The sequence below is a fragment of the Leopardus geoffroyi genome, chromosome A2 (genome assembly GCF_018350155.1).
Source record: "Leopardus geoffroyi isolate Oge1 chromosome A2, O.geoffroyi_Oge1_pat1.0, whole genome shotgun sequence".
Lineage (NCBI taxonomy): Eukaryota > Metazoa > Chordata > Mammalia > Carnivora > Felidae > Leopardus > Leopardus geoffroyi.
Window position 1 is genome coordinate 145,558,901 of NC_059331.1, and position 25,969 is coordinate 145,584,869.

At 57.1% G+C, this 25,969-nt stretch overlaps 4 protein-coding genes and 4 long non-coding RNA genes across 19 annotated transcripts in view; 4 read left to right on the top strand and 4 right to left on the bottom strand.

Annotated features, from left to right (window-relative positions):
- LOC123606840 overlaps positions 1–1,232 on the bottom strand; it is a 7,780-nt gene extending 6,548 nt beyond the window's left edge. Inside the window, exon 1 of the long non-coding RNA XR_006716520.1 lies at positions 1,130–1,232. This is a non-coding gene — a long non-coding RNA (uncharacterized LOC123606840). The remainder of the gene's footprint in view (positions 1–1,129) is intronic.
- Positions 1–12,504, top strand: part of FLNC (filamin C) — a 27,632-nt gene extending 15,128 nt beyond the window's left edge. For 2 of the 9 annotated variants that reach the window (XM_045495565.1, XM_045495567.1), the window contains 27 exons: positions 443–616; positions 724–886; positions 1,167–1,327; positions 1,995–2,162; positions 2,242–2,365; positions 2,819–2,975; positions 3,051–3,240; positions 3,426–3,449; positions 3,572–3,819; positions 4,266–4,346; positions 4,648–4,747; positions 4,997–5,137; positions 5,407–5,535; positions 5,629–5,802; positions 6,430–6,591; positions 6,707–6,910; positions 7,329–7,481; positions 7,566–7,688; positions 7,802–8,044; positions 8,236–8,505; positions 8,606–8,743; positions 8,971–9,086; positions 9,663–9,795; positions 9,890–10,066; positions 10,217–10,435; positions 11,282–11,491; positions 11,616–12,504. In XM_045495565.1, the coding sequence (XP_045351521.1) occupies positions 443–616; positions 724–886; positions 1,167–1,327; positions 1,995–2,162; positions 2,242–2,365; positions 2,819–2,975; positions 3,051–3,240; positions 3,426–3,449; positions 3,572–3,819; positions 4,266–4,346; positions 4,648–4,747; positions 4,997–5,137; positions 5,407–5,535; positions 5,629–5,802; positions 6,430–6,591; positions 6,707–6,910; positions 7,329–7,481; positions 7,566–7,688; positions 7,802–8,044; positions 8,236–8,505; positions 8,606–8,743; positions 8,971–9,086; positions 9,663–9,795; positions 9,890–10,066; positions 10,217–10,435; positions 11,282–11,491; positions 11,616–11,803 (4,370 nt within the window). In that variant the 3' untranslated portion in view covers positions 11,804–12,504. Of the gene's footprint in view, positions 1–442; positions 617–723; positions 887–1,166; positions 1,328–1,994; positions 2,163–2,241; positions 2,366–2,818; positions 2,976–3,050; positions 3,241–3,425; positions 3,450–3,571; positions 3,820–4,265; positions 4,347–4,647; positions 4,748–4,996; positions 5,138–5,406; positions 5,536–5,628; positions 5,803–6,429; positions 6,592–6,706; positions 6,911–7,328; positions 7,689–7,801; positions 8,045–8,235; positions 8,506–8,605; positions 8,744–8,970; positions 9,087–9,662; positions 9,796–9,889; positions 10,067–10,216; positions 10,436–11,281; positions 11,492–11,615 lie in introns of all 9 variants that reach the window. The other 7 variants (XM_045495561.1, XM_045495562.1, XM_045495568.1 and 4 more) reach the window with 5 other exon arrangements.
- LOC123606839 lies at positions 1,695–3,075 on the bottom strand. The gene is made up of 2 exons (XR_006716519.1): positions 2,963–3,075; positions 1,695–2,033 (listed from the first exon to the last, which is right to left on the bottom strand). It is a non-coding gene; the product is annotated as an uncharacterized LOC123606839 (long non-coding RNA).
- On the bottom strand, positions 9,060–16,707 carry LOC123606837. Of its 3 annotated transcripts, XR_006716517.1 has the most exons (4): positions 16,561–16,697; positions 9,872–10,724; positions 9,325–9,393; positions 9,060–9,175 (listed from the first exon to the last, which is right to left on the bottom strand). It is a non-coding gene; the product is annotated as an uncharacterized LOC123606837 (long non-coding RNA). The 3 variants fall into 3 exon arrangements; XR_006716518.1 differs by having other exon boundaries at positions 9,081–9,393; positions 10,556–10,724; positions 16,561–16,707; XR_006716516.1 differs by having other exon boundaries at positions 9,081–9,393; positions 16,561–16,696.
- Positions 16,708–16,821: 114 nt separating this feature from the next.
- Positions 16,822–19,995, top strand: ATP6V1F (ATPase H+ transporting V1 subunit F). The gene is made up of 2 exons (XM_045495585.1): positions 16,822–17,069; positions 19,521–19,995. The coding sequence occupies exons 1-2, from the start codon at positions 16,912–16,914 to the stop codon at positions 19,720–19,722; spliced, it is 360 nt and encodes a 119-aa protein (XP_045351541.1). The 5' UTR covers positions 16,822–16,911; the 3' UTR covers positions 19,723–19,995.
- Positions 17,076–17,844, top strand: LOC123606841. The gene is made up of 2 exons (XR_006716521.1): positions 17,076–17,504; positions 17,751–17,844. It is a non-coding gene; the product is annotated as an uncharacterized LOC123606841 (long non-coding RNA).
- A 311-nt stretch (positions 19,996–20,306) lies between the features above and the next one.
- ATP6V1FNB (ATP6V1F neighbor) lies at positions 20,307–22,765 on the top strand. Of its 2 annotated transcripts, none has more exons than XR_006716515.1 (2): positions 20,307–21,342; positions 22,593–22,765. XR_006716515.1 is itself a non-coding variant. In XM_045495584.1 (2 exons), exons 1-2 carry the CDS (start codon positions 20,437–20,439, stop codon positions 22,700–22,702), a joined length of 678 nt encoding a protein of 225 aa, XP_045351540.1. In that variant the 5' UTR covers positions 20,307–20,436; the 3' UTR covers positions 22,703–22,765. The 2 variants fall into 2 exon arrangements, 1 of the variants encoding a protein (XP_045351540.1); XM_045495584.1 differs by having other exon boundaries at positions 20,307–21,004.
- On the bottom strand, positions 22,441–24,313 carry LOC123607285. The gene is made up of 4 exons (XM_045496403.1): positions 23,678–24,313; positions 23,468–23,557; positions 23,133–23,224; positions 22,441–22,990 (listed from the first exon to the last, which is right to left on the bottom strand). The coding sequence occupies exons 1-4, from the start codon at positions 24,311–24,313 to the stop codon at positions 22,891–22,893; spliced, it is 918 nt and encodes a 305-aa protein (XP_045352359.1). The 3' UTR covers positions 22,441–22,890.
- Positions 24,314–25,969: the final 1,656 nt, after the last annotated feature.

Consider the following 25,969-nt stretch of genomic DNA (forward strand, 5'->3'; position numbering starts at 1 on the left):
CAGATCAGGTGCCTGATCTGAGAAAGCTAAGGACTCCAGTGTAGAGAATAAAGTGGGAAAGCTTTGGGTAGAAGGTCAGGAGATAGTTCAGCCCAGTTCAGTGAGTGTGAGTGGCCACCTGTTGGAGGCCAGCCCCTGGCGAGGCATGAGAGTGGAAGGTCAAGGGAGACAGAAGACCCAGACCCACCCTTGAAGGGCCCACAGCCTGGTGGGGTGCCTGACATGAACAGAATATCACATGGTGGTGATGGGAGCAAAGCAGGGGCCTGGAGCACACGGGGGGCGGGGGGGGGGGGGGTGGGGGGGGGCCAGAGGGTGGCTGGGCTCAGGCTGGGAAGTAGCGGATAAGAGCAAGAGACTGAAAGCCGGGGAGGGTGGAGGCATGAGCGACTATGTGAGGCTGCCCTTGACTCACACGGAGTACTCCTTTCCTGGGACCCAGGTGTCCTGCGTGAGGTGACCACTGAGTTCACTGTGGATGCAAGATCCCTAACAGCCACAGGTGGGAACCACGTGACAGCTCGTGTGCTCAACCCCTCGGGTGCTAAGACGGACACCTATGTGACAGACAACGGGGACGGCACCTACCGAGTGCAGTACACAGCCTATGAAGAGGGTGAGGACCTGGGCCGAGCGGGGACGGTGGGGAACCGATGACTCTCAGTGCGGATGGGGTGCTAGGGGCTGCGCACGCCCTGATCGCCCTGTGTGGCTGGCTTCCAGGCGTGCATCTGGTGGAGGTCCTGTATGATGACGTAGCTGTGCCCAAGAGCCCCTTCCGAGTGGGCGTGACCGAGGGCTGTGACCCCACCCGCGTGAGGGCCTTTGGGCCTGGCCTGGAGAGCGGCTTGGTCAACAAGGCCAACCACTTCACTGTGGAGACCAGGTATCCTCCCCCTTTCCTAATCTGGACACCGATGCTGTAGCCACCCTGATCCCAGCTACTCACCCTTCTCCCTTGTTCTTCTGGTGTGCGCCTCATCCCACCCCTTCTCCAGGGTGACCCAGGAGCCTACCTCCCCTGGTGTTTCAAGATCAGCCCCTTTGTCCCTCCTCAGCTGGGCACCTAGCAGCCTGCCCTCTGTCCTCCACCCACCCCCTTCAGCGGCTCTTCCCTCTCCCTACTCACCGTTCCTAGCAGAGCTGAGAAGGGTGTTGCCTTGCAGGGGAGCTGGCACCGGAGGCCTTGGCCTAGCCATCGAGGGCCCCTCAGAAGCCAAGATGTCCTGCAAGGACAACAAAGATGGTAGCTGTACCGTGGAGTACATCCCTTTCACCGCTGGAGACTACGACGTCAACATCACCTTTGGGGGGCGGCCCATCCCAGGTGTGCAGAGAGAGTGGGTGGCGGGGGAGGGTTGTGCAGGGAAGGCATCAGTGACAACGCGTGGCTGCTGAGGCTGTGGCCAAGAGGCAGGGCAGTGATTGTTGCTGATGGGACAACCCTTCAGTTCATTCCCACAGGCCCAGGGCTGGCGTCTCGGCACTTTGCCTGGAGCGCCAGACCTCATGGGTTCAGTCACTCAGGCACAGTCCAGGCCACTCTCGCCAGCAGAGGAGAGCCTCTCTCTCATGCCTTCTCGCGCTGTCCGCAAAGAACAGGGCTGAGCTGCTTGGGCAGGTCGTCTTCTGTTATTGCAGAGCTTAGGCATGCTGAAATTGGACATTTTTTTTTCCACCTTAACTTTTCTAACTTCATGGTCAAAAGTGCATTTTATTTTTAAAATAATCCATTTTTAGCATTTTATTAATTTAAGAAGGTCTTCTTCCAGGCCTGTGGCCCAGCACATAATAAGGTTTGCCCCACCTTAGTCTGCAGCCAAGTTTATTTGTCTCCGTTTATGAGCAAGTTCCTGAGCATTTGTACATGTTGGTCTGGCCTCTCTGAGGGTATTTCGGAGGCAGGGAAGGCAGGGAAGACCTCTCCCCTGCCTCCTTGGCGTCAGAGACCTTTCTGGGCAGGTGGGTAGGGGCTGATGTCCTTCTCCTTGCAGGGAGCCCGTTCCGGGTGCCGGTGAAGGATGTGGTGGACCCTGGGAAGGTGAAGTGCTCAGGGCCGGGGCTGGGGGCCGGTGTCAGGGCCCGGGTACCCCAGACCTTCACGGTGGACTGCAGCCAAGCCGGCCGGGCCCCACTGCAAGTGGCCGTGCTGGGCCCCACAGGTACCGAATGTCTGGGGCAGGGTGGAAGGAGGCGGGGCGGGGCACCAGGAGGCTTTGCTGACCCTCCCCCCTTGCTCAGGTGTAGCCGAGCCTGTAGAGGTGCGTGACAAGGGAGATGGCACCCACACCGTCCACTACACCCCAGCCACCGATGGGCCCTACACGGTAGCCGTCAAGTATGCCGACCAGGAGGTACCACGCAGGTGAGAAGCACTCTTGGGCTCCCATGCTGTGGCTGAGTGCTGGGGCGCTCCCACTGGGGCCACACCTGCCGGCCACTGGCAGGGCCCTGGGGGTGCCCTCCCCCCACCGTTTTGGCCTCATCCGGTCTCCGGCTCAGCCACCCCTGCTGCTCTTCCTTGGGGCTCCCTGCCTGTCACCACACAGGCAGCACAGCCCCAGGGGCTCTCCTTGGGCCGGGCTTTCCCACCACGTAGCTACAAAATGAGTGCCTTGGGAGAAGGCGGCCTCCTGCACCCTCTTCTTTAAACCGACCACAGCATCTTCACTGGGAATGCAGGAATTCTTAGGGTCTGTCACGGGTACCCTCGAGTAATCCTCCCACAAAACTCAGGATGTGGTCTGCCCCCTCCTCCCCGCCCCAAAGTCCTCCCCCCAGACCCCCGGCCAACTGCCCATCCTTTCTGTCCCTCAAGCCCTTTCAAGATCAAGGTGCTTCCTGCCCATGATGCCAGCAAGGTGCGGGCCAGCGGCCCCGGCCTCAACGCCTCTGGCATCCCTGCCAGCCTGCCCGTGGAGTTCACCATCGATGCCCGGGATGCCGGTGAGGGTTTGCTCACCGTCCAGATCCTGGTGAGTCCATGTGTAGCACACTTCCCCGGTCAGGGTTTGGGTACAGGCAGGCCCTGACCTCTGCTTCTCCCCCAGGACCCGGAGGGAAAGCCCAAGAAAGCCAACATCCGAGACAACGGGGATGGCACGTACACCGTGTCCTACCTGCCAGACATGAGTGGCCGGTACACCATCACCATCAAGTATGGCGGCGACGAGATCCCCTACTCGCCCTTCCGCATCCACGCCCTGCCCACCGGGGATGCCAGCAAGTGTCTTGTCACAGGTAGGCACCCACCCCATATCCTCTGCCCCTGCTCACCATTGAGCACCCCTCATTGCTCTTCCAGGTCCCTAGCCCAGTCCCCAGGGGACTGCTGGTCAGAGAGCCCACCTCTCCCACCTCCCCTGCCCCCACCCCCCCACCCCCTCTCACCAGCTACGTGGCCTCACACTCTTCTCTGTTTCCAGTGTCCATTGGAGGCCATGGCCTGGGTGAGTGCCCTTTTTCTTCTCTTCTCACTGTGGGCTGAGGTGGCAGGGGCAGCTGGGAATGGAGAGGGACTGAGCACAGCCCCCACAGACCTTCAACCTGGCTTGGCTCTTCTGGGTGGCAGGTGCCTGCTTGGGACCCCGCATCCAGATCGGGGAGGAGACAGTGATCACGGTGGACGCCAAGGCGGCAGGCAAGGGGAAGGTGACGTGCACGGTATCCACTCCGGATGGGGCGGAGCTCGACGTGGATGTGGTTGAGAACCACGATGGTACCTTTGACATCTACTATACAGCGCCCGAGCCGGGCAAGTACGTCATCACCATCCGCTTTGGAGGCGAGCACATCCCCAACAGCCCCTTCCACGTGCTGGTAAGTTCCAAGGCCCTGGACACTGGCTGGGGAGATGGGCCCTCTTAGCAGCAGCAAGGAATCACGAACCTGTCCGCACACCTGATAGATTCTGGGCCCAGAGTGTTCCAGAGTCAAGCCATTGATTTCCCACAGCCTCCCAACTTGGGAGTTGAGCACAGCCCGTTTTCTGGCCCCTCCAGTGGTTGGTCGACTCTCTCTGGAGGAACTTGCCATGTTCTTCTCTGATCCTCAGGCCCACTGTCCCTATACATACCCCCAAGGTGGCCCTGCAGGATGATGAAGCCCTCTAGAGGGTAAAGCACTCAAATTATTCATACTGCCTCATGGGCAGCCTGAGATTTCAGATCTCTGGGCCATTCTCTGAGTCCGCTCTCACTCACTCGAGCTGGCGTGAACTGGCCTACCGGGTAACAAGCCATGCTCTCCCGTGCCTTGTCTCCCAGGCGTGTGACCCCATGCCCCACGTGGAGGAGCCTCCCGATGTGCTGCAGCCGCACCGGCCCGGCCCCTACCCCACACACTGGGTACTGCCGCCTCCCACACGTCACCCTCCTCCTGCTCCTTCATTTCTTCCTTCTGATCCTCAGTGGCCAGGGTTGGGGCATGGTCTGGGGGCCATCTTGGGGAGCAGGCGGGAGTCAGGCTGGGCAGACACATCCCTGAGCTGAGCACGGCACCTCTTCTCTTGCAGCTGACACACCTCTCCTGCCACTCTGGTTTCACCATTAACCATCTTGTTCTTTCCTATCTCTGACTTCAATTGTGACTCAGGCCAAGCTCCCCAGGCCTCCCCCAGCCAATGACTGTTCCTCTCCCCTGCCCCAGGCCACAGAGGAGCCAGTGGTGCCTGTAGAGCCAATGGAGTCCATGCTTAGGCCCTTCAACCTGGTCATCCCCTTCACCGTGCAGAAAGGGGAACTCACAGGTACTGTCCGGGGGCCCCAAGGCAGGAGAGCTCAGAGTGGGGACTTCTTCCAGGCCAGAGGGGGGAAGTGAGCTACCCAGGGTTACACAGCAAGTTGGGCAGGGCTGCAATTCAGACTTGAGCCTTCTGTGTCCCAGTTCGGGCTTCATCTCACTGCTCCAGGCTACCTCATGGTGCCTGGGACAGCAGGGAAAGGGTGGGCTGTGGTAGCATAAACAGGGTCCCCTCCATAACTGTGTTCCCTGGCAGGGGAGGTACGGATGCCCTCTGGGAAAACAGCCCGGCCCAACATCACCGACAATAAGGATGGAACCATCACGGTGAGGTATGCACCCACCGAGAAAGGCCTGCACCAGATGGGGATCAAGTATGACGGCAACCACATCCCTGGTAAGTTGGGGCCAGGCTGAGAGGAACCCACAGTGACTTCATTCTTGCCTGCCTTCTTTTGACAAATACTCACTGTGCACCTGCTGTGTGCAGACACAGCACACACCCCCAGGCCCTGGGGAGGCTGGTGTCTTGGTGGGAGGCAGGCTTCCATCAGACAGACCCCCACAGCAGACAGGAAAGCCACCGGAAGGCACTTGGGACCGTGCTGGGCTCAAGCAGCTCCCGTCTTCACTACTGACCCAGTCCCTTTTCTCTGTTTCCTTCAGGAAGCCCCCTGCAGTTTTATGTGGATGCCATCAATAGCCGCCATGTGAGTGCTTATGGGCCAGGCCTGAGCCATGGCATGGTCAACAAGCCGGCCACCTTCACCATTGTCACCAAGGATGCTGGGGAAGGTGAGGGGAGCTGTAGGCAGAGGGCTGGAGTAGGAGGCCAGATGCAGGGATGAGGGCAGGATCTCTGACCTCAGCCCCACCTCCCCCCTACAGGGGGCCTGTCCCTGGCTGTGGAGGGCCCATCCAAGGCAGAGATCACCTGCAAGGACAACAAGGATGGCACCTGCACCGTATCCTACTTACCCACAGCGCCTGGAGACTACAGCATCATCGTGCGCTTTGATGACAAGCACATCCCAGGAAGCCCCTTCACGGCCAAGATCACAGGTGAGGTGGAAGTAGGCACACAGGCCTCCAGTATACGCCCCCAGCACACGATGGATGTGCAAGACCAGCGTGTTCAAGTAATCAAGGGTTGTTAGCGTAGGGGCCCCTCTGGGTGGAAGAGGGCATTTTTGTACAAGTATCAGGAACATTCCATTCCCTGTAGCAGGTGAGAAATATCCACCCCTCAGGCTTTGAAATACATCATCTCAGCGTTTGGAGTAACTCTTAATGAAGTTAGGATACTGATAAACCTCCTTGATAGATTGGTAGGCCCAGAGAGGCTAAGCAACTTGATCAGAGCCACATAGCAAGTAAGGGATCCGTGCCGACTGGTCTAGTGTTTTGGTTCCATGAAACTGTGTGACTTGCGATTAAAATACACAGATTAGGGATTTATCCCATTTGGGCCGGAGGCATCCACAAGGCAGCTGGGGTAGGGGGCCCGTCTGGAAGCTTTGGCAGCTAACACGTGAATGAAGACCAGGCTCTCTTGGGCCTTCGGCCTCTCTGCCCCTTGGGTGGGCAGGTCTGTGGAGTCCAGCGGGGTCTGCCAGGAAGTCTCCTGAGCCCCATGAGAACACGCTACCTGGAGTCCTAACCGCCTGACATGTCAAACTCCCCCACCAGGCGATGACTCGATGAGGACATCACAGCTCAATGTGGGCACCTCCACGGATGTGTCACTGAAGATCACGGAGAGTGACCTGAGCCTGCTGACTGCCAGCATCCGCGCCCCCTCAGGCAACGAGGAGCCCTGCCTATTGAAGCGCCTGCCCAACAGGCACATTGGTGAGTGTGGGGCCGTGGGGAGGGGCCTCAGGAAGTTCGGAAGACCTGAAAGGAGCTGGGAAGGGGTGCTCTGCCAGGCCTTGGGCACCATGCCTGACCACCCCCCTTTCCACAGGCATCTCCTTCACCCCGAAGGAGGTTGGGGAGCACGTGGTAAGCGTGCGCAAAAGTGGCAAGCATGTCACCAACAGCCCCTTCAAGATCCTGGTGGGGCCATCTGAGATCGGAGATGCCAGCAAGGTGCGGGTCTGGGGCAAGGGCCTGTCCGAGGGACACACCTTCCAGGTGGCGGAGTTCATCGTGGACACTCGCAACGCAGGTGCTTCTCGCCCCAGAAACCCCTTGTTTTGGCTGGTGCTTCCAACAAGGACTTGAACTTTCCTGCCCAGCAGCCCTTAGTCATCGCCTCCTCCCTGGACTTCCCGTTCTGGGGTCCATTTGAGGGAAAGTACATGTTCCAGGTCATTCCTCTTAAATGTTAAGAGAAAGTTCAACTCTCTTAAGTTTCTGACTGTCCCTCACTCACTGGAACCCAAGAGGCCCACCTGGGGGAATTTTCCATACTGCCCATCCCGGACTGTCTGGTTCAGTGTCTCGCTTACCCCTCCTCCCACAGAGCCAGCTTTCATTGGTGGTTATACATGCTGGGTGCCTGGTCCAGACAGAGCCTGTAGTGGGGGGGCGGGAAGAGCAGGGTGGCAGGGCCTGAGGGACACGTGTCCTTTGCTTCCTGCCAGGTTACGGGGGCCTGGGGTTGAGTATTGAAGGCCCTAGCAAGGTGGACATCAACTGTGAGGACATGGAAGATGGCACATGCAAAGTCACCTACTGCCCCACTGAGCCTGGCACCTACATCATCAACATCAAATTTGCTGACAAGCACGTGCCTGGTAAGCTTTGGGCCACAGCTGGGCAGGGAGAGGCCAGGAGGCCGGTGTCTGAGCCATCCGCTCCCCCCGCCTCTCCCCCTCCAGGAAGCCCGTTCACTGTGAAGGTTACCGGTGAGGGTCGCATGAAGGAAAGCATCACGCGGCGGAGACAGGCACCTTCCATTGCCACCATTGGTAGCACCTGTGACCTCAATCTCAAGATCCCAGGTAGGAGCCAGGAAGAGCCTGGCAGGGCCCGGGGGAGGGCAGCGGGCCCAGAGCCTACCCCATGGGGCCCCGTCCTTCCGGCACACTCACCTCCACTGCTCCATGCCCCACAGGGAACTGGTTCCAGATGGTGTCTGCCCAGGAGCGCCTGACGCGCACCTTCACACGCAGCAGCCACACCTACACCCGCACAGAACGCACGGAGATCAGCAAGACGCGCGGCGGAGAGACCAAGCGCGAGGTGCGGGTAGAGGAGTCCACCCAGGTTGGTGGAGACCCCTTCCCCGCGGTCTTCGGGGACTTCTTGGGCCGGGAGCGCCTGGGCTCCTTTGGCAGCATCACCCGGCAGCAAGAGGGTAAGCAGGGCCGTGCTGGGCCAGGGTCCTCACAGGGAGGCTGGGCCTTCTGTCCCCTGGGACAGGGTGGGGAGGGCACGGGCAACTGGCCAGGGTGTTCTGGGAAGGGGAGGGGTCTTACTGAGGGAGGGAGGGAAGGTCCAAGGCTGGGGGCAGCCCCAGCGTCAGCCTAACCATCCCACCTCCTGCAGGGGAGGCCAGTTCCCAGGACATGACTGCACAGGTGACCAGCCCATCGGGCAAGATGGAAGCCGCAGAGATTGTCGAGGGAGAAGACAGCGCGTACAGTGTGCGTTTTGTGCCCCAGGAAATGGGGCCCCATACCGTCACCGTCAAGTACCGCGGCCAGCACGTACCTGGCAGTCCCTTTCAGTTCACTGTGGGGCCGCTGGGTGAAGGTGGTGCCCACAAAGTGCGGGCTGGAGGCACAGGACTGGAGCGAGGTGTGGCCGGTGTGCCAGGTGAGGGGCAGGTGTCCAGGAGAGGGGGTGGGGGCAGGGCAGCTGGCAGGATGGGCAATCGTGCTAAAGAACTGCCTCTGCCCTGCTTCCCTGTCCCCAGCTGAATTCAGCATTTGGACCCGAGAAGCTGGTGCTGGAGGCCTGTCTATTGCCGTGGAGGGTCCCAGCAAGGCGGAGATTTCATTTGAGGACCGAAAAGATGGCTCCTGTGGGGTCTCCTATGTTGTCCAGGAACCAGGTGGGTGTCCATGATGGAGGTGGGAGCTGGGCCTGCCTGACCTTCCAGACTGGGTTTCTGCTCACTGACCAGAGCAGAGAGATGGGCTGCAGAACTCCCGCTTCACCTGGGCCCCTGCTCTTTCTCTACCCCATCTCCCTCCACCCCACACCCCTGGGAGGGCGAGTCTGTCTCCAGACCTGAGCCCTGGCCCAAGGAGCCTGTCCTGACCAGCCTTCTCTCCCCAGGTGACTATGAGGTCTCCATCAAGTTCAATGATGAACACATACCAGATAGCCCTTTTGTGGTACCTGTGGCCTCCCTCTCAGATGATGCTCGCCGCCTCACTGTCACCAGCCTCCAGGTATCTGCCATGGGGTGGGGCCCCTCTGCCATCCTGAGAGATAGGCAGGAGGTGAAGGCAGGTCCATGTGTCCAGGGCTTAGCAGTGACCTTGGAAGAGACAGTCAGGCAGATGTCTCTCCCTCTTTCCCAGTATCCGTATAGCAGGGGGCGCCATGCCTCACCCCAGGATCATCTTCTCACACTCCCACCCCCAATTGGCCTCCTTGTGCTTCTTCAAGTCCTCCCCAGTGACTCACCTCCTCCAGGGAGCCTCCCCAGGGCAGTCTAGGCCACACCCTTCCTCCTCTGGGCCTCTGGGCACTGACCTGCTTTATAGTGTTTGAATCTTATCTCTTTAGTCAGGACAGGATACGTCATGTCATCCTCCACTGTGCCCAACACAGCCAAGTGGGCCCACCTCCTAGCAGATGCCAAGGCCATAGGCCCAGCCCCTGCCTCCCCCTCCCCTCCCAAGGGAGCCTTGGTGAGAGCCTCCCTGAGCCGGGCCAGGCTGGGGTTGGGATCAGTGTCAGGCTGCAGACAGCAGTGCTCCAGACCCTCCCAGGATTCTGAGCACTGGCTGTGGCCTCTGCAGGAAACAGGGCTCAAGGTGAACCAGCCGGCGTCCTTTGCGGTGCAGCTGAATGGTGCTCGGGGTGTGATTGATGCGAGGGTGCACACGCCCTCGGGTGCGGTGGAGGAGTGCTACGTCTCTGAGCTGGACAGCGGTGAGCTGACCCTGGCCTTGCCCACCCATGCCAGGCCCTTCTGGGACGGGGAGGGGAAGAACAAAGGCTCACTCACCAACCCTCCGCCCCACAGACAAGCACACCATCCGCTTCATCCCCCACGAGAACGGCGTCCACTCTATTGATGTCAAGTTCAACGGTGCCCACATCCCTGGCAGTCCCTTCAAGATCCGCGTTGGGGAACAGAGCCAGGCTGGGGACCCAGGCTTGGTGTCAGCTTATGGTCCTGGACTTGAGGGAGGCACTACTGGTGAGTGCCTGGGGCTAGGGAGGAGGGTCCGATATTGGGGCACTCAGCTTCTGGTCCTGTACTGCCCTGTCCCAGAGGGCTGAGTCCTTGCAGAGGTCTGTTCTCGGAGCCTAGGGCCCAACCTACCGCCTTGCTACCTCTGGTCCCTAGGTGTGTCATCAGAGTTCATTGTCAACACCCTGAATGCGGGCTCAGGGGCCTTGTCTGTCACCATCGATGGCCCCTCCAAGGTGCAGCTGGACTGTCGGGAGTGTCCTGAGGGCCATGTTGTCACTTACACTCCCATGGCTCCTGGCAACTACCTCATTGCCATCAAGTACGGTGGCCCCCAGCACATCGTGGGCAGCCCCTTCAAGGCCAAAGTCACAGGTGAGTGCCCGGGGTGGGGGACATCCCTCCAGCCCAGCCTGCAGCCCAACCCAGCTTGGATGACTCCAGCAGCCATTCATATTCAGTCATAGTCTGACCTAAAATCCACGGACAACTTACCAGGAATAAAGTGGGCCTGACCTGGCACGGCACACCATTCTGTGGAACCACGGAGAATCATTTTTGAAAATCAAGTCCTTCTTCTTTACTGTTGTCTGTCACTTGATTAATTTTTCCCTGCAGTGGCTCCCAAGCTTTAGCTTAACTTTCTTCGTATGTTTCTGGTTTCCTAAAACACAAAGCTCAGTAAACATTTAGCAAGCTTTCCTTTTGGAAGCAGCGTGAAGGATCAGTTGGATATATGTTCCTTTTTTTTTTTTTTTTTTTTTAACGTTTATTTATTTTTGAGACAGAGAGAGACCGAGCATGAAGGGGGGAGGGGCAGAGAGAGAAGGAGACACAGAATGGGAAGCAGGCTCCAGGCTCTGAGCCATCAGCCCAGAGCCCGACGCGGGGCTCGAACTCACAGACCGCGAGATCGCGACCTGGCTGAAGTCGGACGCTTAACCGACTGCGCCACCCAGGCGCCCCTATATGTTCCTTTTTAAAGCAAGACTCTTAACCCTGGGACTTGAGTTCCCAGACCGTGCCAGGGCTGGAGCCATCAGAGGCCCAGGGTCTCAGGATGAGCCTTAGCTGTGCGCACAGCCGGGCTCACTAGGAATTCTGGGTGCCGCAGCAGGGAAGGGATGTGGCCCACGGGGCTGTTGGTGCTGGCTGAGGGCCTGCTGCCTCAGGAAGGCAGGCCTCTGACCCAGTTTGTGTTTACCCCACGCTGTCCCTCAGGTCCCCGGCTGTCTGGAGGCCACAGCCTTCATGAAACATCCACAGTTCTGGTGGAGACCGTGACCAAATCCTCCTCAAGCCGTGGCTCCAGCTACAGCTCCATCCCCAAATTCTCCTCGGATGCCAGCAAGGTGGTGACACGGGGCCCTGGGCTGTCCCAGGCCTTTGTGGGCCAGAAGAACTCCTTCACCGTGGACTGCAGCAAAGCAGGCATGCCAAGGGAGGAGAGGGTGGTTTCCTAGAGCGGGCAAGTGCACAAGAACATGGCAGGTGGGGGGCACCATGGGGCTGTGGGCCCCTGGTGTGAGCCAGCCCCTTCCGTCTCCCCCTCCAGGCACCAACATGATGATGGTGGGCGTGCATGGGCCCAAGACCCCCTGTGAGGAGGTGTACGTGAAGCACATGGGGAACCGGGTCTACAATGTCACCTACACCGTCAAGGAGAAAGGGGACTACATCCTCATTGTCAAGTGGGGCGACGAAAGTGTTCCCGGAAGCCCCTTCAAAGTCAACGTGCCCTGAATCCCTGAAGTGCCTCCCCCAGCCTCAGCCCCCACCTCCGGCCAATGCACTCACACACACACACACACACATACACAAACACACGTACCACACCTAGATGCACACGCACAGAATCAGATACCACAAATACCTGCCCTGGGGTGTGAAGTGAACGGCCTAGCCTCCCCACCCTGCCATGCCCCCAGGGGTTGGAGGGCTTTGTCTGTCTCAGGGCAGTGTTCCTCCCGTGAATGTGACACGAAGGTGGGCTGGGGGAGGGCTGAGGCCAGTGGGGAAGCATGTGTTTGGGGGTGTCTGCGTGTGTGAGAGAGGGCACCCTCAAACCGCACTGCCGGCCAGACCACCTTGCTGCTAAGGACTGTGTCTGGCCCCTCTGGTGGCCACGACCCCAGAGTGTTAAGGACTTGGAAAAGAAAGCACAATCGGAGGAGAAAACAGACCCAGAACCAGCAGCAGCGCTGGCACGTGGCCTGGCCCACAGCGATTTTTATCTGCCCCAGCCAGGCTTCCTGGAGGACTGCTTTCTTTCTCCCTCTCTCTTTTTTTTTTTTTTTTTACGGTTGCACAGCTCTGCCCCATGGGGGGCCTTTTTTACACACTGCGAGGCCCAGCTTTCTGGGGAGACTTTTGCACACGGCATGCGGCTCTGCTGGGAGTCGCGTAAGTGGAAAACTCCAAATAAAGTTTGGCCTGTCGCAGAGGCTTGGCTGTTCTTGTGCATGTGCTTTCTATGGGTGGCCACCATGTATTTGGTAAGGCCTGGGATCTTGGTGAAATACTTGAAAGAACCAAGGACTGGTTCTCAGACTCCTAGAGAGCTGGTGGGTGGGAGAGGGAGGTGAATACTGTGTTCTGGAAGACTGCCCTATGACTACCGGCAGGCTTCCCTTTAGCCTGACCTCAAAGACTCTCAACAAATTAGGTCCTTAAAACAGCACAGACTCCAACAGAAATGTTCCTCACCCAGCAGGCAGGCAGAATCCCACGCAAACCCTGGAACGTTTAATCCAGGGTCAGATCTGGACCTGCTCTGGCCCCACCAGCAGTTCGGACCTTGCTCAGGACCCCAACCTAAACCAGCCCCTAACTAGTCACCCTAGCCTGATCTCTTTCCTTACCTTCCTGGCCCACAAACCTCTGAACTCCTCTCCTAGGCCCACCACCTCTTCGGTTAGCTCCCCTGGCCTCTTAACTAGTCTCCCTGGTCCACCAGCTTATCTGTTCTCCCCCACCTGCAAACCTCTGAACTAGTCTCCCTGGCCCTCGGGCCACTGACAAATCTTGAGGGCCCCTGCCTCTTCCCTTAGCCTCCTCTCTGACCCACCAGCCTCTTCTCATAGCCTCCCCGGCCACCAGCTTCTTACCTGGTCTCCCAGGCCCACAGCCTCCTCCCTTAGCCTCCCTAGTTCACAAGCCTCCTCCCTTAGCCTCCCTGGCCCACCAGCCTCTTAGTCTCCCTAACTGCCAGCCTCCTCACAAGTGCCTTATTTGTAACTAGCCTTCTTGGCCCATCAGCATAGTCACTATTCTCCCTGGCCTACCAGCATCTTCACTAGCCTCCCTGGCCTGCAAACCTCTGAACTAGTCTCCCTGACCCATCAGCCTCTTAACCAGTCTCCATGGCCCACTGGCCTCTTCACTAGTATCTGTCCTACCAGCTTTTTTTTTTTTTTTTCAACGTTTATTTATTTTTGGGACAGAGAGAAACAGAGCATGAATGGGGGAGGGGCGGAGAGAGAGGGAGACACAGAATCGGAAACAGGCTCCAGGCTCTGAGCCATCAGCCTGACGCGGGGCTCGAACTCACGGACCGCAAGATCGTGACCTGGCTGAAGTCGGACGCTTAACCGACTGCGCCACCCAGGCGCCCCTGTCCTACCAGCTTTTAGACTAGACTTTTTGGCCCATCAGCATCTAAACTAGTCTCTCTATCCCACCAGCCTCTTCACTTACCCACCAGGCTCTTCTCTTGGCCTCCCTGGCTACCACCTCTGAACTAGCCTTCTGGGCTCGACAGCCTCTTCCCTTAGACTCTCTGCTCTGCCAGCCTCTAAACTTAACTTCCCTGATTCACTGGCCTCTTAACTGGCCCCCCAGGTCCACCAGATTCTTCACTAGTCTCCATGGCCAACCAATCTGTTCATTTACCCTCCCTGGCCCGCCAGCCCCTTAACTAGTCTCCCTGTTCCACCAGTGCTTAACTAGTTTCCCTGGCCCATCAGCCTTTTACTAGCTTCCCTGACCTAAAAGTCACTTCACTTGGCCTCTCTGGTCACCAACCTCTGAACTAGTCTTCCTGGCCCTACAGCCTTGTCACTTAGCCTTCCTGGCCCACTAATCTCCCTGGCCCACTAGCCTCTTAACTAGTCTCACTGGCCTGCCAGCCCCTCCCCTTAGCCATCCCGGCCCACCCTGCACACTGCAGCCTAAGAGGCTCACATTATAGGAATCTGCCCCTCTCTGGCTTGAGGCCAGCCCACAGCTCCCTCCTGTTCCAGGCTAACATCTACCCTTCTACCAAGGCCTTTAAGGCCTCCAGATTCACACACCAGCTTCCCCAACCTGTTCAGGCAAGAAGTCCTGAGTCAGTGTGCCCTCTCTCCACCACACCCTCCGCTTCAAACTCTCACAGCTTCTAGCTTCCTGGGCACCCATGAGGCAGTCTGGGCCAGTGCCTGGCAACACCCTTGCCTCTCCACTCTCCTCATCTTCCTGGCCCCCTCTCTGCCCCTCCTGGATCTGCCCCCCAGCTCCCAAACCACCCCAGGGGGACATCTGTGCCTGTGTTATCACACTGATCTGTGACCTGGTGTCTACAGACCCTCCTCCCCTAGAGCCTGGGCTCCCTGACCCTGGAAGGTCTAATACAGACAGGTGTGACAAATGAGTAACTCAGTAGCTAGAGCAGGGCAAAGAAGCATTTCACTCAATTGATCCCTCACCTCTAGACCTGTCCTGGACATTTCAGCACACAGTGGTGGCCCAGCTCTGAACTACCCTCCTTGCCTCTCTACTCGGTAGCCTATGTGCCTCCTTGCTCCTTTTCAAGTTTCTTCTTTCCTTTCCTCCTCCTTGCTCTGAATCCTGCCCCCTTAAGGCCCCTCCAGGGCCTCTTTATTTTTTAAAAATTTCTTTCTTTCGAGAGAGCAAGTGAACGAGCATGCAGGAGGGGCAGAGAGAAAGGGGGAGAGAGAGAGAGAGAGAGAGAGAGAATCCTAAGCAGGCTCCGCACCACCAGTGCAGAGCCTTACATGGGGCTCTAACCCCACGTGCCTTTAGACTACGACTTGAGTGAGACACTTAACTGGCTGAGCCACCCAGGTGCCCCACCAGGGCCTCTCTTTATTGTATGCTTGACCTCCTCCCCGTGATATTTTTTTCACCCTCCCCTCCATCCTGCAGGGAGCTCCTTGAGAAGAGAAATCATACTTTATCAATCTTGCGTCCTCAGCCTCTTCAGGGTCACATGGGATAAACGCTGGTTGAATGATAAATGTACCCAGCTCCTCACTTCACCTGTTATAACCACTAAAGGCAGGATCCATTCTCTTAAGAACCCTGCCATCTGTGACCATTGTGGGCCAGTTCTGTGCCAGGCACTAAATCGGGTGGTTCTACACCCACCCTTCCTCATTCTCTGCCCTCCCTCCCCACTAACTCCAGATGTGAGCACTTTCCCAGATGGCCTGCTGGCCTCCTCAGCATCAGCTGCCTTCCACCTGTGTGTCTACAGACATCCAGCTGCTCTTCCCCAACCACAATATGGCCCTGGGTGCTGAACATTTAAGGGCTCTATCTCACTTAATCCCAACAGCCCTATCAGGTGGGCATACTATTATCTGAAGAACTCAAGGCCTTGAAAATTTTGCTGATAAACCCCAAAATCATGCCTCTAAATAGTGGGGCCAAGATTCAAACCAGGTGTGCCCAAACCCCAAGCCAATCATACAAATAACCACTAGATGAGACCATCTGGAGGTTTCAAGCACTCTAAACTCACAAACCACATGCTGAACACCAGGATGCCTGTTTGTTAAAATGGAGGAGGAAAGCTGGACCTTTCTCTTTCAGTCTGTATTTCACAGAGCTTACTCTCTCAGGAATGTTACTGCCATCCACCCCGTTGCAATGGCCAGAAAGCCAGGGGTCACCTGGGTCTCTCACTCCCCAAACACATCCAATCTGAAAACCAGTTTTGCCCATTCTGTCTCTAAGCAAATATCTCTTGACTCCATCTCCACATTCCCATGATCACAGCCTGAGTTCTGGCCACCGTTATCTCTTACCACAGTGGTATCCTCCTGCAGTCTTGCCTCTGCACACAGCACCGGGGCAGCACTAGCTCTAGAACACCTGCCTCAGGACACCATCTTCCAGTGGCTTCAGGATAATTTGTCCTCAGGATAACTTCCAGATTCTTTAACTCTTCTTGAGGGCACTCGTGCTCTCTAGTCACTAAGCCTTTGCATATGCTGTTCCTCTTACCTAGAACACTCTCTTGTCCTTATTTCTATCCCCTGCATCCTTCTGGCGACCTTCTTTGAGCACCCTTCCCCCACCCCTCTGTGGGTTAGTTACGCCTTCAGTGGATGCTTCCATGTACTTCTCATATTTTAGCATTAACCAACCGCTTTGTAACTGCCTGTTCACTTGAAACCCTACCTCCCTAGTCAGTGTCACCATTAACTTGTTCAATCTTTTATCTACTAAACAAATATGTACTGGTCGTTAACTGTGTGCCATAGTTAAAGACTTACGTGCACGGTTCAGGCTCGGACCCTACCCTCGAGAACAGAAACTACGTGTTTTCTTCTGAGGTCTCAGGGTCTAACAGCGCTAGGTTCAGCAGGTTTACTGAACGAGCGATGGAACGCGCCTGCGTGAGTCCGTGGTGCCGCACGGCCTTCTGGGACTCGTAGTCCTCAGGTTCGACGGCGCAGGCGTATTCAGATTGAGGCCGTGTTTCTATTAATACGCATGTCCCGGAGGCGGAGTGGTGAGCTGCGCATGTCTAAAGGGTGGAGGTGCGATTGAAAAGGCGGCGCACTGCGGGGGTGGGGCTTCGGGGACTTCAGGCCGTCTCTACTGAGCTCTACCTGTCTGCGAGAATGGCGGGTAGGGGGAAGCTAATTGCGGTGATCGGAGACGAAGACACAGTTACTGGCTTCCTCCTGGGCGGCATAGGGGAGCTTAACAAGAACCGCCACCCTAATTTCCTGGTGGTGGAGAAGGATACAACCATCAATGAGATCGAAGACACTTTCCGGTACGGTAGCCCGTGAGGCCTGTACGGGTCCCTCTGCATCGGGTCGGAGCGAGGGGAATAGGTGGGGGCAGCTCGGAGACCCGGCAGTCGGGGCCTGAGAGGGGCTTCCAGACCCTGCCCTCGAGGGTCAAGGAAGTCGGTCCGGCCGCCCTTCCGGGGGAGGCCTCTGTGCCCCAAGTTCTCTTTCTGCACTCCGGGGGACCCGGGTTATGTCAGGTCCACGAGCTCATCCCTCATATGACTGTGTGTCAGGAAAGAAGGGGAACAGAGCTCGTGACAGGCGCCGCCCCTCGGCCCAACCGGCCCCTGGGACCTGCCTCAGCTCTTTCGGGAGTTGACCCCTAAAGGAACCACACACTGAGCGAACACCTAGGCAGTGGGGTCGGGGTTTCTTGTATTTTCATGCCCTTCAGAGGCTCACAATCATCCTGTAAGGTAGGGGTTATTATTCCCACGTACAAGTGGGAAAACTAAAGCTCAGAGAGGTTAAGGCACATTCCAAAGTCACACCATTTGGAAGAGAGGGAGTGGAGATTTGAAACCTAGGCCCAACTCTCTTAAGCCTGGTCCACACTCTTCAGTCTTGGAATTTCCCATTGTCCTGAGCATAGCCTGCAGAATATTAGGACTGTATCCTACTTTGTGCTAAGACCTTGCCTTTTTTTTTTTTTTAATCAAAAGAAGAAAAACTTCATGTGTGTATGGCATGATCAGTACAGAGAATGTAAGAATCTTTTCCCCTCCCCGACTTGCACTCTGTGTCTCTCTCTCTCTCTCTCTCAAAAATAAATGAAATTTAAATTTTTAAAAAGGGGGGGGGGGGTTTGTGCCTGGGTGGCTTAGTCAATTGAGCGTCCGACTTCGGCTCAGGTCATGATCTCCCGGTTTGTGTGTTCGAGCCCCACGTGGAATTCTGTGCTGACAGTTCAGAGTCTGGAGCCTGCTTCAGATTTTGTGTTTCCCTCGCTCTCTGCCCTTCCCCAACTTGTTTGTTCTCTCTCTCTCTCTCTCTCTCTCTCTCTCTCTCTCCCTCCCTCTCAAAAATAAATAAAATTAAAAAAAACTTTTTTTAAAGAATCTTTTTAAAAAGCCACCAGAATAAGTGAATTTAGCAAAAAGACCTTGCATTTGAAGTCCTCATTTCCTGCTCTGGGTCAAGAGTGATAGCTTCATAGTGTGGATGTGGGCATGTCCCTTAACTCAGGAGGTGTCCTGGTGACTTGAAACGAGGATGCCAGCCCCCTGTGCTTTCTCACCCCTTCTCTAAGGCCCCTGTTGCCAAGTCTTAGGAACAAACCACTCTCACCTGTTTTCCCCTAAACAGTCCAGCCTTGAGCTGCTGGCTGAGACTGGATCCTGCTGCCTGGGGATGATAGGCCCTGAACTGGCCTGATCTCTAAGCATTCTGGTAAAGTGACCCAAGTTGTCATAGGAGAAGGACAGATTTTACTCCGAGACCATTCCATGTTTCCATCCAAAGGGACCCAGAGATCAGTCATCAAGTCTAACTGGCCCTCGTGCCTGGCACAGAGCAAGTGCTCAGCAAAAATAGTTTTATATATAGATATATATATTTTTTTAATGTTTATTTATTTTGAGAGAGAGGGAGCTCATGCCAGTGTGTGAGCAGGGGAGGGAGGGAGGGAGGGAGACCGAGAGAGAGAGAGAATCCCAAGCAGGCCCTGCGGTGTCAGCACAGAGCACAACACAGGGCTCCATCCCACAAACTGTGAGATCATGACCTGAACTGAAACCGAGAATCGGTTGCTTAACTGACTAAGCTATCCAGGCGCCCCAGTCGTTTTTAATATATTAATGCCTGGGTGATTACAAGAAAGGAAGATCCCAGTGCTAGGTCCTCTCTGTGGGGAAAGGATGATTTTCCTCTTCCTATGTTATATTCTTAGCTCATGCCAAACTTCAGCATAGACCTTAAGGCCTTTAGTGGTCTCATCAGCCCCTTTAAAGAAATTGTTTTCCTTTGAAAAGTTAAGGTATTCGTGTGGTTTGCAAATTAATATTTCAAAGGTATACATATTGAGAAGTCTCACTCCTACCCCCATCTATTTCCACTTCCTTACCTCCCTTCTCCGCCCCTGGAAGCACTTAATTCCTTATCTTCCTGCTTTTTTAAATGTACATACTAGGGACAGACATATATATTCTTATCCTCTCTCTTTTTCCCACAAATGCAGCGTACAGGTCACATCAGCCTGTGCCCTAATCTTCAGCACCAGCTCACTTAGGAGCCTTCCAAGCAGGGGAGGTGGAAGTTACCCCTGACAGCCAGGGCCCCTAGATTTTGAGTGAAGTTGGTTCTGGTTAGAATGGAGAGAGTTCGGTCTAGCAACCTTTGCCCTTGGCCTCTGCACTCGCTGGGTCAAGCACATTTGCCTCCGCCGCCCGGCCTCACCACCTCGGAGTGGGCTCCCTTCTCATTTCTCCCAACAGGCAGTTTCTAAACCGGGATGACATTGGCATTATCCTCATCAACCAGTACATCGCAGAGATGGTGCGGCACGCGCTCGACGCCCACCAGCGCTCCATCCCAGCCGTCCTGGAGATCCCGTCCAAGGAGCACCCCTATGATGCCGCCAAGGACTCCATCCTGCGCCGGGCCCGGGGCATGTTCACAGCCGAAGACCTGCGCTAGGGCCCTCCCTACAGCCAGGCAGCTCCTCCCCAGGCTTGCCCTCAGTCCTTCTGTGAGTTTAGAGCCTCTGATTTCCAATTCCCGTGCGCCCCTGCCCACTCCATTAAGAGGCTAGGCGAGGTGCTTCCAGGTTGCTGGGGCTCTGCCATTAAAGTCAAGGCTGGTTAGGGAACAGGAAGCCTGAGTGTCTTCTCTCCACCACCTCTTCCCTGTGCTGTTACACGGTGTCATTGTTGATGTTAAATTAAAGTAACGTTATTGTTTCTCTCCAAACTGAGGCCGGGTGCTAGAAAGGACACGCGCGGGATGAGGCTGTTGGGGAGATTCGACTGGCAGGGCTGGAAAAGCTTCTGCCAAAGATATAGGCATAGAAGAGTTGCACCAGGAAGATTGTCCCAGGAGGTCATAACTCAGGGATGGGTCCTCTGAATCAAGTGACCAGCTCTGGTGGGGAGGAGCGGGAAGAGGCTTGTGTCCGGGCCTCTGGCTCCCCCACTTCAGTCTCTGTTGGGCTGGGAGGGGACCTGACCCCAAGGGGCTGGAAGCAGAAACTAAAAGGCCTGTGAAGGCCTTTAGGCCACAGGAAACCTAAAGGCCTGTGATACGAGACTGAGCCCGGATCCCGCAAGAGGTTTGGAGATCGAGGCCTTTCTCCGGCGGGCCCTGGCCTGAGGCTGCCTGTGGATCAAGGTCTGCTTGTGGTCTGCTAAGGGCATGGCAAATAGAACCCTGGCCCTATGTGAGGTGAGGCCTGGTTGCCGGGTGACTGTCCGTGGCAGCCACTTGCTGTCCGAAGGACTCTGCCTCCTGTGTTCACCCCTCAGCTGCAGCCACCCTGCTACCTCTCCTGCCCTTGCTACCATGTCGCGGCAACTCAACATGGATACGCAGCGGCAGAACTTCTGGAAGGAGGAATATCTGAGGGAGAAGATGTTTCGCTGTGAATGGCACCGCAAGTACGGGTCGACGGTGAAGGCCAAGCAGAAGGCTAAGGCTGCAGCCCGCCTGCCCCTCGTGCTGCCCACCCTGCACCCCAAAGCCCCACTCTCCCCCCCACCTGCCCCCAAAGCGGTGCCTTCCAAGACCCCCGGCCCTCCCCTGGAGACGCCCATTCAGTCCGAAATGTATCCGGTACTGCCTGCCACCCGGGCCCTGCTGTACGAAGGCATCTCCCACGACTTCCAGGGGCGCTCCCGCTACCTCAACACCCGAAAACTGGACATGCCAGAGATGCGCTACCTCTTCCCCGTCACCACCAACTTCATATACGGCTGGCAGCTGGGTGAGCCCCAACCTCCCAGAGATCATTCACTTCACAAACACGGAGCTCCTGCCATGAGCCAGGCCATGCTGTCGGCTCTAGGCACACAAGACACACGGATGGGGGTGTCCATTCTCGCGGGGGGGTCCAGGCCGTAAACATAAGACGAAGGAAACATCTGAGAAGGACAGGTTCCATGATGAGACTAGGGAGTGATGGGAGAGAGGGGCAGGGGGCATGAGACGTTTTAGATGGGATGTCAGGAAAGGCCTCTGGGAGGACCGACCTAAGGGCTGGAAGCTAAGTGACACAATGGAGGAACCCAAGTGGGAGAGGAAGCCATGGAGAGTTTTAAGCAGGTGAATGGTACTGATAGGATACTAACTGTTCTGTAAGTAATGGCTTTTTCAGAGAAAGAATCCGCTCTGGCAGATGAGGTCTGCATCTATTTTGAGTTATCCTGGCAGGGAGGATAATGGCTTGGGCTAGGGTGATTAGCAGTAGAGCTGAGGTAGATTCAGGCTATGTTTTGGAGGAAGAATCCCTGAAGCCTACTGATGGATTGAATGACAGAAGGAGAAAGAAAGCCATGGCGAAGCGCAGGTGTTTGGCTCAAGCAGCTGGACAGGGAAGACAGAGGAGCAGGGCTGGAGGGGGTGTGAAGACAGATCAGCCCCGGCCATGCTGGAGGTGCCAATGCAGTGGCTGTGTACGGAAGTCCCCCCTCCGGAGTGAGGTCGGAGCTGAAGTGCACATTGGGGGGCAGCAGAATATAGGTGCTATTTAAAGCCTGAGGTGGGACAAGCTCATCCAGGGATCTCCAGATGCTGGAATCTGACAGGAGAGGCCAGGGGCACAGAGAAGGGTAGGGGAGACGGTTTTGGTGGGAAGGCTATCCATCTGGACTGAGTCTCCTTTTTCTGGGAGGCTGGGTCAGTGGTCCTCGTCAGGGAAGAGAGTGGGGAGACAGCGGTGTAGTGGGAGATGAAGTTACGGCATGGGAAAGGGACTACACCAGGGAGTGTTGCAGGATTGCTGGGTGACGCCGCGTCCGTCCCTTTGCTATTTGTGGTCATGAATTTCAAGTGAGACTACAAAGTCATGGGTTTTTCTCCACAGGCTTGAATGCCATCCACAGGTAGATGGTTGGGATAAACACAGTTGACATTTTGCCTAAAAAATTCCCCCCACTTTCCCCAGGGTGCTAAAGGGAGAGGAAAGAGTTTTCCAACAAAAGCAGGAAGCAAGTCCCAGGGGAACAGGAGGTAGAAGGAAGCCCCGTCTCTCCCAGAGACGTTTAGCTCTGTCCCTATGATAAGCAGTGCTGGGTGTCCCACCACCCACTCTGCAGAGGACCCTGAGGTGGGGGAAATAATGGCACATGGCTGACTGGCTGGTTCTGCCCTCACTGCTGATCTGGGCACCCAGCCAGCTCCTTCCTTTGCCCACAGCTCCCATTCCTCAGGAGCACTTTTTATTCCTTCACAAAGGATACAAAGTGGATACAATACAGGCAGATTCCTAGGGCTAGGAAGGCAGGGCTCCCATGCTCTGGCCAAGTTCCCTTTCCCAGGACCCATCATTCCTGGCCTCTGACATTTTTTCCCAGGCCCCCCGGTGAAGCAAGAACTGGTCTCCTGTAAGATGTGCCGCATCGAATCATTCTTCCGAAAGAATGGGGCCTTCGCACTGCTTGACCCCCGGGACCTGGCTCTCTGACCTTGGCCGGGCAGTGGAGTTAGGGGAGGGAAGACGAAATAACACGCCTTCTAGTGGGACTGAGCTGCTGTGTGTGTTTCTGGCCCTCCCAGGCCCCGAGGCAGCGTTCGGGGCCTTTCTTGGAACTCCCTCTAACCTGCACTTGCTTTTTCTTTAATCCCCATCTCTTTAATCATCCCTTTGAGGATTCAGCAATGACTAGATGGGGCTGCGAAGGGCGAGGGCTCCTCTCCTGGCAAAGGGTCCTCAGTGCGAGGCCACAGTAGCTGCTGGAAGTTCTGGGTGTTCCTGAAAGAGAGTGGCCGGTTATTCCAGATGTCCGAGAAAGAGAACCATCTCGCTCGCTCTCCCTCTCGCTCTCCCTCTCGCTCTCCCTCTCTCTTCCTCTGGAGGAAGATCGCCCCATAAGCCTCCCCATCCTCCCCCTCACCTGGCCCCGAGGGCCCGCAGCCGCCGGGTCCTCTCCCGATGCACTTGTTGCAGCTGCTGCCGCAGGGCTCGCCGCTGCCCCGCCGCGTCCTCCTGGGGCGGTGCAGAGCGCTGAGCGCCCCGGCCTCGGACCCCGCGGGCTTGATGGAGCCAGCAGGGGGCAGCACCCGGACTGACGCCCCCCTCCCGCCCTCTGTCGGGGTCAGTGCAAGTGTGCACTCCAAAGGCATCCAGGAGGCGCGCCCAGCTCGGACCCAGCCCTCCCCTCCCCCATCCCCGCGTTCCCCCCGCCCTGGCCCAGATAGTGGTGACGCCACCGCCTTCTGGGAGCCTTGCCTGTGGCTGGAGCTGAGCTGGGCTGGGTGGGGGCCCCAGAGGGTGCACCCGGCAGTGGCGGTTCCTGGCGATGCGGAGGCATTCCAAGACCTGGGGGGGGGGGGGGGGGGGGGGGGGGGGGGGGGAAGACGGCGGTCAGCGGCCGGCCGGCCGGCCGGTCCTCGGCGGGCCCCGCCTGCCTCAAGCCCGCAGGCAGGTGCGGATACGCACCCGGAGCCGCTGCTGCTCGCGATCCTGCCGCCGCCGGCGCCTGGCCGCGCGGTGCAGCTCCAGCAGCCGCTGCAGAGCGGTCTCCTGCTGCACCGCGCTCACGCCCGCCGACGCCTTCTCCCTGCCCGGGGGCCAGGGCCACGCGGCCTTCGAGGCCTTGGGGGCCTCCGCGTCGCCCCTCGGCTCCCCGCCGGCGCCCGGCACCTGCTCCGCCGGGCCTGGGCTTTCTTCCCGGTCCTGAAGCCCGTGCGGGTCGGGCACCAGCCCTGGGTGCCCCCGGGGAGCTGCGGGGAGCTCCTGCTGCCCCGAGCTCCCAGTGCTTCGGGCCTCTAGCGTCTCGGCCCCTGGGCTTGGGAGCAGCGGCCGGGTCGGGGGCCTCGGGGGTGGAAGGGGAGTCCGTACCCGCTCCCCGGCGGCCCTCTGCTCTCCCGCGCCCGGTGCTGACTCTCGCCGCTGGGCGGCCCTTTCCCCGGAGCCAGGGCTCTCCCTACCCCTTTGCTGTGGCATCTGTTCTCCCAGGGACCTACAGAGATCCCTAGAAATTCCCAGGGAGCCGCCTTCCTCCGGGGGTTGTGTAGGCACCTCTCCCTCAGCCACCTCCCAGTTAGGGCCTGGGGAAGTCTGAAGGGTCTTCATTTCCGGGTCTTGTGGCTCCTGGAGAACCTCCGTTCTCTGACACTTAGGGCTATTTCCTCTTTGACCTTGAGGAGACTCTCTCGTCTCACTCTGGGGAGCCTCACACCTGGGATACTCAGAGACCTCCTCCCTCAGAGCCTGAGTGGCCTCCGCACTCTGACCCTGGTGTGTGTTCTCTCTGTGTCTCGAAGGAACTTCTTTGCTCTCCCCCTGGGGGGCTTCCTCTCTCTGACCCTGGGGGCTCTCTTCTTTCTGCTCCTGAGGGTCCCCCTCTCTCTGCCTCTGAGGAATCTCAATCCTCAGCAGTTTCTGAAGTTCTGCTCTCTCCCGGCCCAGGCCCCAGCCCAGCCCCTCCAGGGGAACCTGGGGTTCTGGCAGGCCCCGGGAGGGCAGGCCTGAGAGCCTTGGGGCTCCCTGAGTGAGCTTTCGACCGCCTACATTCACGGATGGCTGTTGACAGGGCCTCTGGGTTGTGGGTCCTGCTTGTCTCCTCTCTGCCCTCTGGGCCAGGTTCTGGGAAGCAAGAGCATTTGGGCCCAGGCTTGTGAGGGAATCCCCGTGCCAGGCCCACTTCCCCCAAGGGACCCTGGAGACCTCAGTGGCTGTCCTAGTGGGCCTCACTTCCATTACAGCCCTCACCTGATTCCTGAATTCATTAAACTTATTTTATGTTGTGTAAAAGGTACTTCAGTGGCGGTCCCTTCTTCCCCCTGGCTATAGGAGGTAGGACCACCTCCCCCCAGTAGGCTCCTCCCAGGCAGACCCCACCCCTGCTCTTCCCAATCGGAGAGGGCCCTTGCCCAGGGCACTTTGACTCTTTCACCTTGAACTCAGAACTTCCTGGGTCCCCAAAGCTGGTGGTGGGGTTCAGCTCTTGTAGGCAGCCTGAGGGAGAAAGACCAAAGTCGGGAACCCTCTGCTCATGCCCCAGCCCCTCACAGACATTCCACCTGAGCTGGAACCAGGAAGCCTAGGGAGTCGCCAGCACATGAGAGAAGGGGATGCCCTGAGGACTGATGTTTGAACTCCAAGGCTATGACAGTTCATGGGTCCACTAGTCTTCACATTGCCTGTCATGTGCCTGCTTGTCGGATTTGCCTGCCAGCAGCCGACCACATCTTCCTCATCCTCCCAGCTGAGGCAGGACACCTTAGAAGAATCTGCACACCCCTGTCCCCAAAACCACCAGAGGATGCTTCGGGGCAGGAAGGGTCTGTTGGCCAGCTTGTCAGGCCCTCATAAGAACACCCCCCTTCATCCTGGTGGGCCCGCGTAGGCCCATAAAGAAACCTACTGTATATGCCTTATTTGACTATTATTAAGAAAAACCCTCTGTAGCTCTTTCTTGGTTGCTGACAGTGAAATCAAATGAAACTCAAGAAATGAAATTTTAGGCTGGAGCCTGGCCTAAAAACTGCAAGTTTCATAATTAACAAAAGACATCTAAAAAAAGAAATGAAATGTCACTGCTCCCTTGCAGCTGTGGAGGAAGGAGAGTCATCCTGCCTCCATAAAAGTAGTTAAAAGAACTTGATTTCGTAAGGTCCTAAATGGAGAACTTTCACAAGTCTATTCCATCTTTATGAATATTCACACATCCACATTGCATAACAGTAACCAAATGGGCATGTTCTCTGTGAAAAGAAATGTCTTTTG

Excerpts from the sequence above, each read along its gene's own strand:
- ATP6V1F (XM_045495585.1), top strand. The coding sequence starts at position 16,912 with ATGGCGGGTAGGGGGAAGCTAATTGCGGTGATCGGAGACGAAGACACA. Across the intron at positions 17,070-19,520 it reads GAGATCGAAGACACTTTCCG|GCAGTTTCTAAACCGGGATG; the intron begins GTACGGTAGCCC and ends TTCTCCCAACAG.
- ATP6V1FNB (XM_045495584.1), top strand. The coding sequence starts at position 20,437 with ATGGCAAATAGAACCCTGGCCCTATGTGAGGTGAGGCCTGGTTGCCGG. Across the intron at positions 21,005-22,592 it reads CATATACGGCTGGCAGCTGG|GCCCCCCGGTGAAGCAAGAA; the intron begins GTGAGCCCCAAC and ends ATTTTTTCCCAG.
- LOC123607285 (XM_045496403.1), bottom strand. The coding sequence starts at position 24,313 with ATGAAGACCCTTCAGACTTCCCCAGGCCCTAACTGGGAGGTGGCTGAG. Across the intron at positions 23,558-23,677 it reads GCGAGCAGCAGCGGCTCCGG|GTCTTGGAATGCCTCCGCAT; the intron begins GTGCGTATCCGC and ends CCCCCCCCCCAG. Across the intron at positions 23,225-23,467 it reads CAGCTCAGCTCCAGCCACAG|GAGGACGCGGCGGGGCAGCG; the intron begins GCAAGGCTCCCA and ends GCACCGCCCCAG.